Source organism: Uranotaenia lowii, unplaced genomic scaffold (genome assembly GCF_029784155.1).
Source record: "Uranotaenia lowii strain MFRU-FL unplaced genomic scaffold, ASM2978415v1 HiC_scaffold_112, whole genome shotgun sequence".
Lineage (NCBI taxonomy): Eukaryota > Metazoa > Arthropoda > Insecta > Diptera > Culicidae > Uranotaenia > Uranotaenia lowii.
Window position 1 is genome coordinate 4,119 of NW_026597100.1, and position 17,713 is coordinate 21,831.

General features: G+C 36.3%; 1 protein-coding gene across 1 annotated transcript; it reads right to left on the reverse strand.

The window, feature by feature from the left end:
- Positions 1-269: 269 nt before the first annotated feature.
- On the reverse strand, positions 270-17,129 carry LOC129759138 (uncharacterized; the record flags this gene model as incomplete). Its single annotated transcript, XM_055756551.1, has 3 exons — positions 17,008-17,129; positions 792-1,037; positions 270-640 (listed from the first exon to the last, which is right to left on the reverse strand). Coding segments are annotated over exons 2-3 (444 nt in total), but the record flags the coding sequence as incomplete, so codon positions are not given.
- Positions 17,130-17,713: the final 584 nt, after the last annotated feature.

Here is a 17,713-nt window from a genome sequence, read left to right on the forward strand (position 1 = left end):
TAATAAACGACTTCTGGTTGTCTGGGTAATGGTAACACCATCAGCCCACAGAAATAGCACTTTGTATGCCGTGACCGAGACTCGTACTCATGACCTCTGGCTTAGAAGACATAAACGCTATCCTCTAGGCCACCATCGGTGGATGTTTAATAAGTAAAAATTGCTGTAAACTAGTATATTCTATCTAGTGTAATTGAAGAGTGGCTCCAGAGAGTAGCTACGGAGTTAAGATATACCTTCATGAAAAGAAATTCAAAACAAAAACTCACCTTATTGTGATCCCAATTGTGGCAGCTGCTTTCCGCGGTACATTTTTCCTGCAGGATAAAGGCCCCCTTCCGGTTGCACATGAAATTAACCTGCGGAGAGCAGATTTCCGGTGGTGGATTACGACTGACGCCAAACATAAGGATCACGTACAGCACAATCGATACGATCAAGCTCAGTGCCGTCAAAATCCTCAGCCGCTTGCCGTAGGCAAAGGCACTCGATGTGGCCCATTTGTCTACTAGTAGGGCGAAAATGAGTGGCCCAAACAAGGCCACAATCGGAATAATTACCGAAATCGAATAGATTTCACTGAACTCGAACCCTTTGAAGGCCATATTCGACTGGAGGAAAGGGTAGATGCATCCCAGACCTGGAAAACAAATTGGCATCAGCTGCAAATTATGCAAGTTTTCATTTCTACTTTAACATCTTAAGTAAGGAATAACATCCAATCGAGATGCGCATTGATTCGGAAGTGCATCTGCCGTCTGGATGTCATATCTAGCCGATCACTTACTTACCTCCATAGAATAGGAAAAGCACACATTTTAACGAGAGGCAATGTTTGCTCTCGAATAGCGGTTTGCCCTCCATCTTCCGGTGTTACGTGCTCATACGGACCGGGTTCTTGGCAAATGGTCCTATGCTGCACCCACGCAGTCTCTTCGAAGAGTTCCCTGTTTACCGTCGGTTTTCGGCTAGTGGTCCCGTATACCAATGACGAATGTGGGGGGTTTTTCGTCACCTCTTCTTGCTAATTTTGCCAACTGTTGATGAGAGATAGATAAATTTATGTGACTGTGGGGTTGAAGGTTGGTCGAAGGTTATTTTTAAACCGTACAGAATTAATGGATTAATTTCTGCCAATTTTAGACATAGTTTTTCTCCCACTGATGATCAGTGCTGGTGGCTGCAACATAAGAAACTTCCCTTACAATCAGACAGATTTGATTTTTTTTTTTTTCAAATCTAATTTGAGAGTTAGGAAACACTTCTTTTAGCTTTTTTTGTTATTGGAAAGGCTGATTTGAAAAAAAAACGAATTGGCACTTCCTGATATAAAATAATTTTAAAAGTTTTAAATTTCTAAATTATCATATTTATCACATGCTTTCAAGTGGCTACTAGTTGTTAAAACTTAAACTGGAAAGCTTTGCAAATTTAAGATTTTGATTTAAACATCTTAATAAAACTAGATAAAATTCATCAGCATTTGAATGAATTAAATTAAATTAAATTAAAACCTTGGGAAAAATCTGTAATATATCATAAATCAGGATCCCAATCAAAATAAATACTTGGCCACGTCATCAAAACCCTTAATCGCAATATCCTAAGCACTGTTCCGTGGAATTTTGAATCAATGATCAGGCTCAATACAAATTAGTTATCTGTTTTTATTGAAGATTTTTTTATTGAAGAATCTGAATGCGCAAAAACGCGTGACGTCCTCAATTAAATTGAGTCAGTGGCATATAGCTTTTCTTCAAAAATTGGTGAAAGTATGTCAGAGTGCATTTTGCAAATGTATTCCAAAATTGAACAAAAGCATATTAGAGTGCATTTTAAGCCCCCCCAAACAGCCCGGAACGAAGGGTACATGTGAAAAATTCAATTATCGAGAAATGTTGACCTTTTCTGTCAGAAGGTGGTGTTAAGGTTTGTTAAAAGATTGTCCGTTGGCATTTATATGCAAAATTTCAAGAGCTAGGTATCTTTGAATATTATTATCCAAGGTTTCTATGGTAACCGTTCAATGATATTAAATGAATTTTCAAAAAGGCGATAAGTGAAATTATTTAATTAGTTTCTGAAATAAAGAAATGTTAATTTTAGCAAATACTTCAGTCCCGAAGTTTATTTTTTACTTTTTATTTATGTATGCTTTTATTCTGTGGCAAAAAAGAATAGAAAAACAAATATTTCATAGAAATTAAAGGAGCGTCTTCGAAATCCAAGATAAGTTCTTTAGAAACTTCATGCTCGAATTTTGTCTACAGTCAAGATGCGTACATCCGGATGGTGAAAAAAAAGGTGCGAAATCGATGGCGAAAAAGGAGGTTTATGAATTTTTTGTGCAAACAGTCTAGTGCGAGAAAAAAATCACAATAAAATCATAATATAGTTGATAAAATTTAAAAAAAAACACGGCCCGAAAAATTGTCCACACAGTTACGATTTTTTCAAAAGTAAGCAATGTAAACAATCCACCATCTGTCACTAAGCACAAACTGCATCCGTTGCGTAGCAAAGAAGTCCGCTCCGATGTTTTCAGATGCAAAAACGTTAAAATTTTCAAAATTTAGTGTTTATTTTCAGTTCCAATACGATTTCTACGTTTGTTTTGAGAAAAATTGCCATTTCCCACAGTAGAATCCCAGTTGAGATTCGCAAACTGATCGAGGAAACGAGAATTGAAGGCAAAAGGTTGTCCGAAATCGCAAATGTTGTTAATCGACCACGATCGTCTATTCCAGCGGTCGGGGAACCGAGGTAAATTACCCCAAATGGGGTAAAAGTTAAATTCTTGGGGGTAACAGTGAATATTTTGTGAGTGAAAAGTGCATATGGGGGGTTATGGAGGGCATAATATGAAGATGAAAAATACGATTTCGTTTTTCTGTTCTTCGTCATGGGGTAATATCAACACAAATAAAAATGTTTTGGGGTAATGATTCAAAAAGTTCCCCGACCCCTGGCTATTCAATATGTGCTTCAGCAGAACTTCTAGAAAACTTTTTTCTTGGAAACAACTCCTGGAAGAGGATGCAAGCATCGCAAGACAACACATTCTTCTGCGGGAATTCAAACAAGGTGAGTGCTTCTAAGTTGGCTGACAGCTTTTCACAAAACGCCAACATCAAGGTTAGCCGAAGGTATGTATATTAGGGTGTCCCAAAATTGTATAATTTCTGGAAATCTGGAGGCTCACCCTCCAAATGGTAGATTAGGATGTAGAGAACAAACTTTTGTATGAGGCCGACTAAAAAAAATCATGTTTAGAGGTTCCGCAAGGGCGATCTTTGAAAAAAATTCAATTTCAAAATATTTGATTTTAAATGGCTGGAACAAATATCAATTTCTTCTTTTGTCACCCCCCCCCCCCCCCCCTTCGAAATTTTCAAAAATCCGAAGGGGGAAATAAATAAAGTTTGAAGTAATTAATGTAAATTTCGAAAAAAAAATCAAGAATCCAAAAGATTACAAGTCGAAAAAAACAAATTTTGGAATATGGAAGTTATTCCACCTTTTGTATTCTTGATTTTATTGAATTTTTCGATAAAAAATTACTTGTTTTTTAGGTTTTGTTCAATGATATTCTACTATATATACCACTATATATACTATATACCACTTTGTTGCATACAAGCTTTCGTGCAATTTATTTCAATTTATTTGTTTTTCGCATTATTTTTTAATGTCCCCCCCCCCCCCCTCCCCCCCCCCTCGCGATGTTCCAACTCCGAGTGAAAAAAGAAGGATTTGAAATTTGTTCCGGCCTAAATTCAGGGTTCAAAAATTTTCACAAAATTTATATATTTTATGTTTTTTAATTTTGTTTGGGTTAAATACTATACGGTAAAAATTAAAAATAAACCGAATTCGTATCCAAATTGAAAATAAGCAAGCTAATTTTAAGAAAAAAAAATTATTTGGTCAAAAAATTTTGTATTCAATAGTCCAAAATGTGTACCTAGCGTAAAATATTTTTGATACCAATGCCATCAAAAGATGCGGTTTTTTGTGCACTTAAACTTTGCTGAACAAAGCATGTTGTTTGTATCATCGTGTGAAGCACTATTTACGGTTTAATCCTTAATAAAAATCACAATTTAGGATATTTTTTATTTAATTTATCCAATTCGTCTTGATGAATACCTACTTTAAAATCAAAACACTTGCAAGAAAAAGACTTGGATGGTTTAAAGGAATCATCAGAAGGCTATACTGCCCCTACTTTCATAACAGTCCCATATGCAAAAACAAGCAAGCGAGAAAATCAGCTTTTTCTGTTTTGGAATATATTTTTTAACTATGACCATTACATTCAGCATAAACGAAAATCGTTTGATGGAATGTGTTCTAGGTTGTCATAATAAATCGTACGACCTGAAATTTTAGAAATCGGGCCATAGGTAACGTCGGGAGCACCATTTTATTCGTTATGGGACTGTTATTCGAGCATATTTGAGACCTTTTTCAAATCTACTCGCATAACAGTCCCATCCAGAATATGTTTTGCTAACCAAGCTACTTTCTAAAACTTAAATTTGATCATTTTTGAACTTCTAAATGCAGTTATCAGAAAAAGAAACACACTTTTGGAAAAATATCGTGAATTCTACATTGTAAGTTGAATCTTTTTACGATTTTGATTGCATCTGTTAGTTTTTTGCTCAGGAAGACATTCCTTCCTTCTTACTGACTTGCCTTCGAGAACTAGTGTGCATAATTCGACACCAAGTGAGTTTAAATCTTTTTTAAATGATTTGAAGCAATAAATCAAAGACTATTTCGCCGAAAGAAGCATTGAAAAGAAACCAAATCCGTGATATTTCACATATGGGACTGTTATGCGGGTATATTTCATATGGGACAGCCACAAGTTGATATTTTTTTCAAAATTTCTTGAACAAAATCTCTTTTTTAATTGTTTTATATTGAAGCCATATGTTCAAAATGACGAACTGTCAGGTTAGATGAAAAATGACGAAAATTCATATGGGACTGTTATGCGAGTAGGGGCAGTATACATATGCCAAATTTGAGCTGAATTTGACAGCAAAAAAGGGTTGCACTGAATCTCAAGTGTGAAAGGGATTCTGAGACATTGTGTTCTGAAGAAGCATAAAAACTGGTTTTTCATCGAATATTTTATTTCTTTACCAATCGGTTGCTTAGTTATGATGATTTTATTAAAATTTAAGTTAAGACTAACATTTGACCTGAAGACTGCAACTCGATTGGACTTAAAACAAAAAAGTTATGGCTGTTCAAAGATTGTATTTTGGTGACTTTCAATTATGCATATACATAAGGAAGTGTTTTACTATAAAACATGACATGACATTTCTGTCGATTGATTAAATATGTGCTTAAGCTTATTTTTCATGAGAATAACAACGGTATGGGCAATTTTTAGATTGACTGTATTTACAATTATTATACCTTCTAAGCAGACATAATAGATGTTTGAGGGTAAAACACTGAACCTATTTCCGGTTCCTTTGTATGTTCAAAATATTATGTTTTCTATGGGATGGCATATGAAAAAAAAATCGATTCATAAGGGCCCCCCGAGAAAAATTGCCCCGAGCCCCCGGTGGCTTAATACGGCCCTGGCTATCATCCTCCAAAAAATTACCCCAATTTATCAAAGCAAATTGTAGCCACGTGACCGAAGACAACGCGTTTCTATCATAAGTAGCTTTGGGTTAGCATATGTACTAGGTACTTAGTACATCCGAAGAATCGCTGCGATCATCTCATTGAACACCGGCCGTTAAATTTTTGCTCTACCCGTGCCATAAAGTGGTTCAAATTAAGTAGGCACCAGATGATGCGCTAGGCGCGTCGCTATTCAAAGTAGTGGCGACGGCAATAGACATATTTTCTCGTTTGGAGAATATGTCCTCTTCGGTCATCTTTTACCGCCACATAAATTACCTCATAACGCGAGAAAGGTGTTTGAATTGCACAACGCATAACTCAAACCACCTTAAACAGGATAAGATAGTTGGTGTATTATGCTGCACTACGTGATACTGAAATTTCCAAAAAGGTCATCGTTATTGAGGCAAACTCAACGTCTTCATTTATCACCTCGACGAAATGTTTATAATCGTGGGGGTGTTTCACAAGTTTCCATCGGCTGATCTGACTTGCATTGGCTCCGAAGTAAATAAGATGCAACATTTGTTTACATTCTAGGACGCCGATTGGAATGATGGGACGTGTTACAATGTTTCAGTTTGAGCAACAAGTGAAGAAAGTGAGAGTGATTTAATGAACCTTAATAACAGATCTATGAGATGCTACAAATACTATAAAAAGGATCAAAACTTTGCAACGACCTGGAAATCTCATTTGAATCTATGCAAAGGTGTAAAATGAAAATATGATACGATCACATCAGATCGTGTCGGGATTTCATGTTGAGAAAATATGCTTGTACACAAGGCGGGTAACAAGTGCTCACATTTTTGTCTGTGACAAATCACCTGCTGTTACACAGATTTAAGGAGCCGGCACAGTGATCACTGAATTGCACAAACGAAGGTGTTACTAAGGATTCAGGAAAACCATAATATGAACCTTTTCATTACTTTCGATCAACTTCTCATGCTTTCAAAAATTGCTTCAATGCTTTCAAAAATTATTAACCCACTCAAAAACAGGAATGAGGATTAAAAATCAACAGTTGCTGTACCGTCACTTAACGAGAACGATGGGCTATTTTATAATGCTTCAATTATATTTTTCGAATGCGTTTGACAGTGAAAATAAGCGGCGGCATTCGGTGACATCTGCCATCGCGTAAGGTAGCCGGTGCGGGAATAGAATAGCGACAAGAAGAGAAAAAAATACCCGAAACAAAAGAATATTTTGAAAAAAAAAACTCGAGGCCATGGCCGACACAGCGAGAGCAAGTGGATCATCACAACATCAACCTGCCTCTAAACGTCTCGCCAGTCTGGTTGATCTATTTTTACTGACACAATTCGAGAGTTGCCGTTCGGATTGTGACTTTTTGGTGATTTTTCTGTTTATCAATGATTCATTTGAATTTGTTAGGCTGTTGATAAAGACAACTCTACAAGATTGTTAAATCAAATTGATCTTATCGCTGCAAATTTTTTAAGAATGCCGTAAAATGGGGTGAATAGAGACATTTTCCGAACTATTTCCCTGATATATTTGGCAAATGCTACTTTTTTAGCACCTGATTTGTTTTATATGGTGTATTCTGTTGACCTGAACAAAACTTAATCAAAGAAAAATTTGAGTTGAAAAAGTTTTTTACTACCAATTTTTAAACATTAATTTATGTTCACCCCCAAAGTTGGGTATTCAGAAACTTATCTATTGTGGAACTCGTGTACCTGAAAACTGTTCAACAAAAAAAGCATTCAGTTAAGCTTCCATCTTTTAAAACGCAAATCAGTGCATAGTTTTTCGCCTTGTTAACTTTTGAAGGTGGAACTCAATAAAGTGAAAATCGAATTCTCAAGTTCGGTAAAATATTAGGTGATTAGATACTTCAGATGTTAAAGACTTTAATTTTCACTAAAGCTAACGACATTTTCATATTTCACAGACTAATTGATCATTTCGAAACTGTTGCTGTAAAGGAGTGATTATTTCTAATCGCTTATAGAACATACATGTAAATTGCACAAATATTTCTGTAAAACAATGGTTCGTTATCAATAAATGAATTATGTTGAACAGAATCATGCATAAGTTATTAATTTTGGGAAATCATAATAAAAAAAAGATAACAATTAACACTGAACAGTATGTTTCCCCGATTGCCTCTTTTCAATTATTTAGTGATTTTCCAGCAATCGTGTTTGCTGGTTTCATCAACCAACGAAAATTGCTGGAAAGCGAGATAAAATCTAGCAAAATTTCCTGGTTTTCTGTATAGGAACGATAGCGACAGAAACGTTCAAGGCGATCGGTGCAAACCCAAAAATAGGCCCACAGTCCTTTAAAGTTTTATCCACATCTTTGATCATCTCCGGTAGTGGGTCCTCTCTTCAAACTCGGTACGATCCTTCATCGATTTTGGCCGATATCAACTGTTTTTAATCCTTTTTGTTCATGATGACCACCGAGTTCCGTCCGCCTTGACATAGAACACCTCCTTTTTTTTAAGCTCTTTTGCTATCTGGATCTTCTCGTCGTTGGATTTCCCATTGATGCCCTTTCTCAAGACATCTACCAATTGCCAAATGCTCTGGCTCTACATCGATGATTATCTGCTCCATCCTTGGTTTCCTCGACACCGCGTAGTTCAGAGCTTTGTTCCGTAGAGCGATCTGATTGTCGGTGAACTCTTCATTCGACCAATTCACCAATCCTCTAATACCGCAACGCTGGGTTTCTCATAGTTCTTGATCGGTTGTCTCGCCTCAGTTTCTCCAATTTATTCCGTAGCACACCCTTCTTCCACTTCTCGTCGCACTGCTCTGGTACCTTCACCTTCCTCAGAGATGAAGGAAACCTGACCGGGTACTCCTTTGCCAGCTTTAAATGGAGTGCGTAGCACTTAAACGTTTAGCTGTGCATACAGCTTTTCAACACTGTTCTAATGAAGCACTACCAAGCAACACCCAAATAGAGTAGGTAGACCCAAAAAACAGACAACGGCAAACCTGCCGAGCATTCGGAGGTTTTTTTCTAGCAATTAGTAGCATATCCAACTCGGATAATTTAAGGGTTTTCTTTCGATTACTTTGATTCAGTACATGGACCTGTTTTTTTTTAAATATAATCAATTTGGTAGCTAAGAAATCCTTGTGAAAAAAAACCTCACCAATAGGCTAAATCGTCAGATATTAACTGGTCAAGCTGTGGCTCTATAATTCAGTTGATTTCATCGAGTTGAATTCGCTGCTAGATTCTACGGCGGAAAATGCTCATCGTGCCCCGATCAATGGCGATCTCTACGCAAGTCAGTAAATTAAAGTAAAAACGCATTTTAAAATTGATTAATGTAAAAAGTCAAAAATTAAATGATTGTGAAAATTAAGGAACAATGTGTACATCATATTGCAGAGCGTCCTGTATAGAAGAAGATGATTGAACGATCATAAGAGCATATTTTCCGGTGCTCACAATTTATAATATTTCGTCACCTGAGAACCTAGTTGTTTTTTTAATATCTCCGTAAAGATGATAAGCAGATTTCTTTTTTGCTGGAAAATTTATACTATAGGAACTACAAAACTGTTCCTCATAAAAGTTTTTTTGGGAAAATTCGTACTTTCGTGGAAAAGAGGAGTGCTTACTATGTCCCGGGTGCTCGTTACGCCCTTATCTTCCCTATATCAAAAGCCATACACAGTAAACGAAAATTACCGAGTTCGGTAATTTTTTTTACCGAAACCCTAACATATGTAAATCGTTAAACTGTTCGGTATTTTTTTCGGTAAAAAATAAACGAACATCGGTAAATGAAAAATAGATTTATTTATGTTCGTTTATTTTCTACCGAAATAATTACCGAACAGTTTAACGATTTACACATGCTAGAATTTCGGTAAAAAAATTACCGACTTCAGTAATTTTCGTTTACTGTGTACATTTTCGAACGTTTTCATTTCTGTTCTCTGTTTTATTGACTAGATCCTACACAGAAAAAAATAATGACTATAACGTGTCATTGAAAATGATAACCTGTAATTGAAAAATTAAGTAATTTTCCATTCATTGATTGAAAAGAAAGGAAAAATCATTTGATATTACAGCAAATGTCCTGTAACAAAAAGGTGCTGGACATGTACTGTAATTTTATAGGTCGAATCATTAATTTTCAATGAGAGCATTTCTTACAGGTTGGTTTTAAATTACAGGACTGTAAATTACGGTTGTGAATCAAAATAAACACCAAATAATTTTTCGTTTTTAACTTCTTGTTTCATAAAATAGTCACAAAAGAAACGATCGGAAATCCATCGGAGAAAAATGCGTCGGAAGTACATCGCCTGCTAAAGGAAAATGCATTTTTATCGACCGCGAACGGCTAATGCGAGAAATCCTTCGCTAGCTCACTTAATGTTCATGTTCGAACAGACATAGTTCAATCGTCAGTTTTTAAATGATTGATAAGATTGTAAAAGTAAGCATCATGAAAGTTAATCAAAGTATATCAAGCGAAAAAAATGAAAGTTTGTTAAGTGCGAGTGAAGTTGCAGCGCTCTGTCCAGTGTATATGTAGTTCACCAAATAATTTAACAACGCCAAAAGGGCATCACATGTTGAGAAGACGCGATTTAAATAAAGTATGTAATTAAAGGTTTTATGTGTTGCATTCATTTATCAGCGAAAATAATAGGAATATTTTTTTCAAAATAAAAAAAATATATTAAAGCAAAAGCCGTTCACCTGAGCAATTCAATGCACCAAAATTTTACAGTGCTGTAATTTTTAGCCAACCTGTAAAATAATTGGTTCACTGAACAATAAATGTCTCGCGATTTTTTCTCGACCTGTAAAATTACGGTAAATGTCCTGCTCCTTTTTGTTACAGGATACTTGCCGTAATTTTACAGCAAATAATTTTTGCTGTGTAGGCTTCAGCCCTTTATCTTATTCTATAATACAAATGACACTTAATAACTACAGTAATTGTTAATTTGTAAAAGAGCACTGCACAATTCTACTTTTGATTTGTTTTCTGGTCATGCTTAGTTGAATAATATCGACGTTTGCGTTGTAGAATCCGTCAGCACTTCAGGAAATTCATTCATAACAGCGATGAAAAGAAGGGGTCCCAAGTGACTCCCTTGTGGAATACCACTGTTGACCGAGAAAGAACTAGATCTCACGTTCTCCAGTTTGACGAATTGCGTTCTTTCGATCAGGTACGAACGAATCCATTGGAGACATGATCCGGTTATTACATTCTTGCATAATACCGACACCGTCGAGCGTTAAAATCTTTCGTCGTATATCAGATACCGCTATGGTGAATTCGGGTAAGATTTCTACTGGTAATTGGCGTTCTTGTTTTATTTCTGCGTTGTTCAAAAGATACACGCTGTGAAAGTATTCGGCATAGAGCTCGGATGCATCTTCCAAAAATTCTGCTTTGTTGTTTTTGTAAGAAACATTTTTTAAATATCAAGTTAGACTTACGTTTCGAGTTGACACATTTCCAAACTCGTTTTGGTTCGGATTGTACATTTTGTTGAAGTTCGTTCAAATAGCTGCATCGTTGGGCTCTGTGCAAACTATTGAATAAATTTGCCGCTGTTCGGTATGCTGTTTTATCATGCTCAGATCTACTTCTGCGGAATTTGTTGTGCTTCTTTCGCTTGTCTTTAAGTGTCGCTGTCAAACCATTCCAGGTATTTAGAGCGAGACGATTTTACTGTGTTGACTCTACACAGTAATTAAGTAATATTCCATAAACCACGATGTAAAACGACAAAACATTGAGCGATCATTTTTGCAAATGTTGTCGAAAACCTCTATTCAAGAAATCCAACATAGATCGTATACTCTAACTAGCAGTTTCGGGAATTTCTTTGTTTGGTAGAAAAACCGTATTCCATTACACTTCCAAAAGAGCTTTGGAAACAGCGTCTACGTCAAAGTTTTTCATATAGTCGTTACTTTGCTTTCTTGAGCTGGCAGTGCATCTGCATATTGAAGAATATTTAGACAGACGTTTACCCTCATGGCCTTGTGATGCACCTCATGTTGAATTATAAGTAAAATCTCCTCAATTTGACAACTTTCCTCGTCGTTAGAGCAAATTCACTGGTGTTGGGAAAAAGTGGTAGAAATTTTGTCACTTTAAGCACATTTTCAAAACTCTGCCTTCAAGTTTTTCTACAACACGTTTTGTAGTTTCGCATGCTGTGATGCAAAAATAGCAACATTTGCAAATACAACGCCCAAAGATCTTAAAAACATTTTTGCATGGTAAAATTTTCAAAATGTCAAAATTTCTATCACTTTTTCCCAACTCCAGTGAACTTGCTCTTAGTGAATATAAGATCAAGAAACCGGTTATCATGATTAGTGATTCCACAAACTTGCCGCAAATCGAAGGCGGCCATGTCGTCGATAATAATCGATTCTTCAGGCAAACGGACGTGGTTTGACAGAAAGTGAAGATCACTATCTTTATCTCGATATTGCTCCTACAGAGAAAAAAGTTGGATTTTTGCAACTCTTCCAAAAAAAGAAGAAAAACTACCGCAAGACGTCAAAGCTGTTGCACTGAAACAAACAATTCAGATTATATTTATGAGTTTTTGCGGGCAAAAAAAACCTTTGTTTAAAAGTCAATTATGAATGATGTAGTGACATTTAAATCCGTTTTCAATGCATTTTACCAATTCTTAAATGATTTATCACATTTATTTAGAAAAGAAATGCATCGAATCATTGATTTGAAAAACAAAACGGGAACCAATCTATTTGTTTATTTATAAAAATTTATAGTATTAAGGGATTTATTTTCTTACTTTAAAGCGGATGGTATAATAAGAGCGACACGTCAAGAAACGTGACGGAACAAGCATCACTTTGTTCAGAATCATTTATAGCCCATGTCATAATTACAAAAAAATATAGTGAGGGGATTGTTTTCGACGTCTCATGAAAAAATCAAATTCCAGTAATTTGCAGTACAAAAGTTGACTTCAGCCTTCGATATTTTCCATTCCGTAGCAAATTGAGTTATAAAAATATTAACTCTTATAGTTGTTGTAGAACAAAATATATTTCAAAAACTACTCTTTAACAATTAACATGAAATGTTTTTTTTATTACCTATTTTCGTGATAAAACAACTGAAACAACCACTGATTTGAAAAAAATGGATGCCTAAACCAACCCAAAACATTTTTCAGATTTTTTTTTCAATATCTTTTATTTAAAGAAAACCATTGATATTTTAGAAACATTTATTTAATTAAAAAAAAAATTTGAAAACATTTGGCTACTTAATTTCTACCGAACAACGCATACAACGGACGTAAAAAATTTAAAAATAATAAAATGGAATCAAATGTGATCAACAGATCTGTGCAATTGGGAATTTCATTGACTACTTCTAATGAAAATGAATTTTTCGGTGGAGCAATCGTTGTTGCTGTTGGAATTGTTGAACGATCCACTTCCGCTCTGTGTCGGAAAATTTAAAAAAGATTTTTTCCCTGTTCCATCTGTTACCGTTCCGTTCAGTTCAAACTTGCTAACCCAATTTCCGATTGTTGTTGTTGTTGTAAATTTTGGCAAGCTCTACTTTTTGCAGTCCCAAAAAAAAGTGCCCAAACAAACAATGGGCAATTGTATTAGGAGACGCATGCTTCTCCATGTCTGCTCTCAAAAGCGCCATACCTGAAAGCGATTTTGATCATATTTCACTTCTACCTAACTTTTTATTCGCATATGCTACTCTTTATCAAAGGACAACAAAAAACACCACCAGAAAAGAAGCCTCAGATATCAGATGATTATTTTCTTCAGTGTTACTCGGCTACACTGACAAAAATGCAGCCCATCAATCGAGCTGTCATAATACGGTTGTCAAATTTCGGGTCTAACTACCGTTGCGTGAATCCAATTTTTCTCTGAATACGCAATACCAAGTGGTATTCTTCAAGTTGGAAATCTCCAGTTATGATCACTTTGCTGTCGGGTGATATACTTTCAAACAAAGAACCAACGTTTGCAGTATGGGAAACATTAGTTTTTCTAACTATTTCAATTTTATGTCCGATCAACCTTAAAACTTTTAATGTACAAGCGGTATGATTATCTGTAGTCTGTAGATATCAAGTTTCTAGAAGCCATTGAGTTTGAAAAGTAATTTATGATGCCCCAGTTGACGGTCTTTCTTAAAATTTACCGTATAAAAGTGGATAATATTGCTTTTACCAACTATTTGAATAGATAACTGAATTTTAGGCATTTTATTTATTTATTTATTCTCCGCAGATGGTTCACAGTATTTAAACAATTAAAAAACTATCCTGTTCTAGATTTAAACACATTCTTGGAAATATTAAAATCGAAAACACTTACTACTTCATTAAAACGAGCAAATTTTATAGTATTCCAAATGTTTGAAAAGCGGTTTTAAGGAGATTTTTCTCTAGCACTTGGGAATTTAACATTTGAGCTATTAAAACTTTATCAAACTGCTCAATTTTCTTAATTAACATGACATGAAATGGTAAAACATAGATTCTAGGCTGAATTTTAAACCAAAAAAACAGGCTTCTCATTTAAAAATATTGATTTTTCAATCAGTCAAATTTTGTTTTTTTTCTGGATCAATGAATCGAGTGTGGCTGCCCACACAACAGAATTTGACCATTCCATAGACTGGAAAAAAGTAAAATTTAAAAAATGCGTTTGCAAACCTGGACACCTACACGCTTGGGAGCATCAGTACTGCCGAGAAACCGTTGATGAACAAAGATGACTTGCCGATTTTCAACCTGATCAACCAAAAGCTCACATGACGCGACACCCTTTCGGCGAAACATCAACAGAGTAGGTAGGATCAGACTTGTAAACCATCGACATTTTCTCTGACAGTCGCACAGCCTGCTTTTATCAGTTTCATTGTTCGTGCCATCAAACGAATGCGACCGAAAACTTGCCGAACAGTCGACTACCATCAAACGAAACGACATTCATTCTTCTTTGTGTGATTGTCGAACGAAATTTCGTGTCTTGGTACACGAGAGGGATAATTTGATGGTCAAACGACCATAATTCCCGACAGTTTACGACATCGCCTATCTCTTTCACGCAGCAGAACATACAGACTCAATAAGCAAATGCAATCTTTTCTATTCACTCCCTCCTGTTGAAAAAAAATTCGCCACTCTGCAGCGCCGGGTGATGTTTGGATGTGTTGGTCGAACAATGTGGAATGATTATCTCGATTATCTACGCAAGAGGGATGAAAGTCAAACTACTAACCACACCAAAGATCAAAATTTCACTTGACATTTTTTTGCTCTCCGATCAAACGATTGCGCTCCCCACGATTGTCACGAACGATGTGTGGTGGTTGTCTCCGGAAAAATTCAAACGATGGTGACCACTTACAAGCCTGGGTAGGATTAGTTAAGAAACGTTTCTTACTATTATAACGATTATTATTTTTAAGTAATCAGTCCAGTAGAGTAATTTTAAATCCTTTTTCCGTTAAGTAAGAACGTTTGGTGTCATGTCCTGCAATACGTCGTGTGTTATATGTCTAGTAAAAGTTCTTACGTGAGCACAAATCATTTAAATGAGCTAAAACACCCGGTCCGTGGTGTCGAAAACTTAAATTTCATTTAAAAATAACTAGGCCATCGAGAAAGTTAAGTAAAAAACCAATAAAATTTGGTGCTTAAACTTCTCTTAGATGAAAACTGTCGAAGGAGATTAGATGGCATTAATTCGCAGAATTGTTCTAGGTATATTATTTTATCAAGTTTTGTGTTTTTGCTTCAATCATGAAAACCTTGATAAAGTCGCGAATGCCATAAAGATGGTAAAACAACTATAATCGAATCAACAAAAAAAATGTAAACCTTGATACATACCGTCAACTTGTTGGGAACACAACAGAGATAAATTATTTAAACAATAAAAGGCCTCTTATTATGAAGAATCCTTGAATCTCTCAGTCAAAATGCCAAAATTATATTAATTGCCACGTTTGTCAACTTGAAATCAATTTTCCAGGGTAGTGAGCTTTAGAATCTCTACGTGTTAAATATTTGTTAAGGTTTTTTACTTAATAATAACTGCGAAGTTCTCTAAAATGTTTGGTCCCCAAGAAATATCTCTTTTCACACGACATCATTCTTTCGCCGGCACTTAAAAATAGGACACAACAATTCGGACTGCTGCTGGCTGACTTTCATGCATAATTTGGCGCAACAAAAATAACAACAATCCAACAAGTGCCACCGCGCGACAGTTAACAAATCCTATTCAGATTCACTTGACCCCATCACCGGATCGTTGCATTTCACCACTTTCCTCTTTTCACCGGCAAAATGGAAACTGAGGAACTCATTTTTACACACTCACATGGGTATAAGGGCACTTAATCATGAAAAGCGTTTCAGCACCTCGCAGCCTTCCTCCACCATCTGATATCCTTTCACTTGCACTCAAGAATATCTCAGTTTTAACCGTTCATATGTTCCAAACATTGGCCACCCACCTGCAGCAGCTCGCTCTAAGCTTACACGCTTCGTAGATGAAGAAAAAAGATCCCCCCAAGATCACCCAAAGGAAACTGCTTCAGGAAAACTTCATCTGAACGCAGTTCGTTATTCTACATGGCCCAGCAACATTGACACCGCAGCCAATTCAGAATTCCTTTCACTCGTGAAAGATGGTGGAGGATTTAAGGCGACTTTTTTTCCTTCTTTTCTTTTGCTCCTCTGGTGGTACACATTTGTTTCTGTTAATTTTATCACAATCACCAATTTCGAGTGCGAGGTTGATCTTTGCTTCCCATCAGCGTCGCATTCTACCCTTCTTATTCTGTATAATTTTTCGATTCGCTTTTCAATCGCAGCTCAAAGCCAGAAAAAAAATCTAACACCCAAGGGTAGTTGAGACACCATTTTTATTCTTGATTTTCATCTTTGATTTTACGTCTGTGTTCGATTTAGACGAATTTTGCACTCGGCTGCTGAACTGCGGGATCGCATTTTGCGAAGGATTTACGTAATTTTCTTCGCGCTCGCCAATCGATTGTCAATGCTTCACCTGTTAATTTTGACTCAACCCAACCGAAAACGCAAAATCACTCCAGATGTTGTATGCGCAAACCATGTCGGAAGTGCGACGAAAGAACCCATTTCCTCATTTGGAACGTTTTTGCAACCATCTCTGTTCCCCCAAAGAAAAACTTAAGCTACTCAATGGCACACTGTCCCGCTTAGCAGGTTTTCTTCACCGCACAGCAGTTTTGGCACCCTGACTGTGAAAAATTGCTGCACGGTTCCCCCAAAAGTTTTTCCAACTTACTTCCGAACGCGACGGGAAATCTCACTCAACTGACGGACGCGTTGAGATCGTTCTTGGGAAACCCATTCAAATTTTGCGGTTCGCGCGACTCGAGATGACGGCGATGATGAGATGAGGACCACTCACATTTGTATGGGCAGGATCTCTCATCCACTCGCTCGCTGGGCCGTTGCGAAAACGTCATCGATGAGCGCATGCGGTTCCGGTTGTAAGTTAGAAAGGTGCTTGTTTTTCCGTTCAGACCGCTGCGTTTGTGGGTTTGCTCTCAGATTGCATGGGCCTTTAGCAGTGAACTTAAGTCTGCGGCTGATTGCTAAGTTGCAGTTGAAGCAGCTGGCGATTGAGTTTCCCTGACTAACGTAAGGCTTTTCGCTTTAGCAAAAGTTATCAAAATTTATGATTTCGTAATGTGATAAAATGTCTCCTTGTAATACAACTGTAACCGCCTAAAAGAGTATCATTTTGAGTATTCTAGAGAACAAGTACCACTTTGGGAACTCTATTTTTTCGGGTTAACAAAATCTGCTAAGATCTATCTCATCACACCTAATGTTCTGTGTTCGTCATGGTACATCTTCGTACATAAAAATTTTCACATTTTCAAAGGTAATGGAAAGTATGAGAGAAACATGAGATATCAAAGTAAATAAGAACGAAAATCGTAAATATCATGAATTTTTCGAAAAAGATACAGCGGCTCACCAAC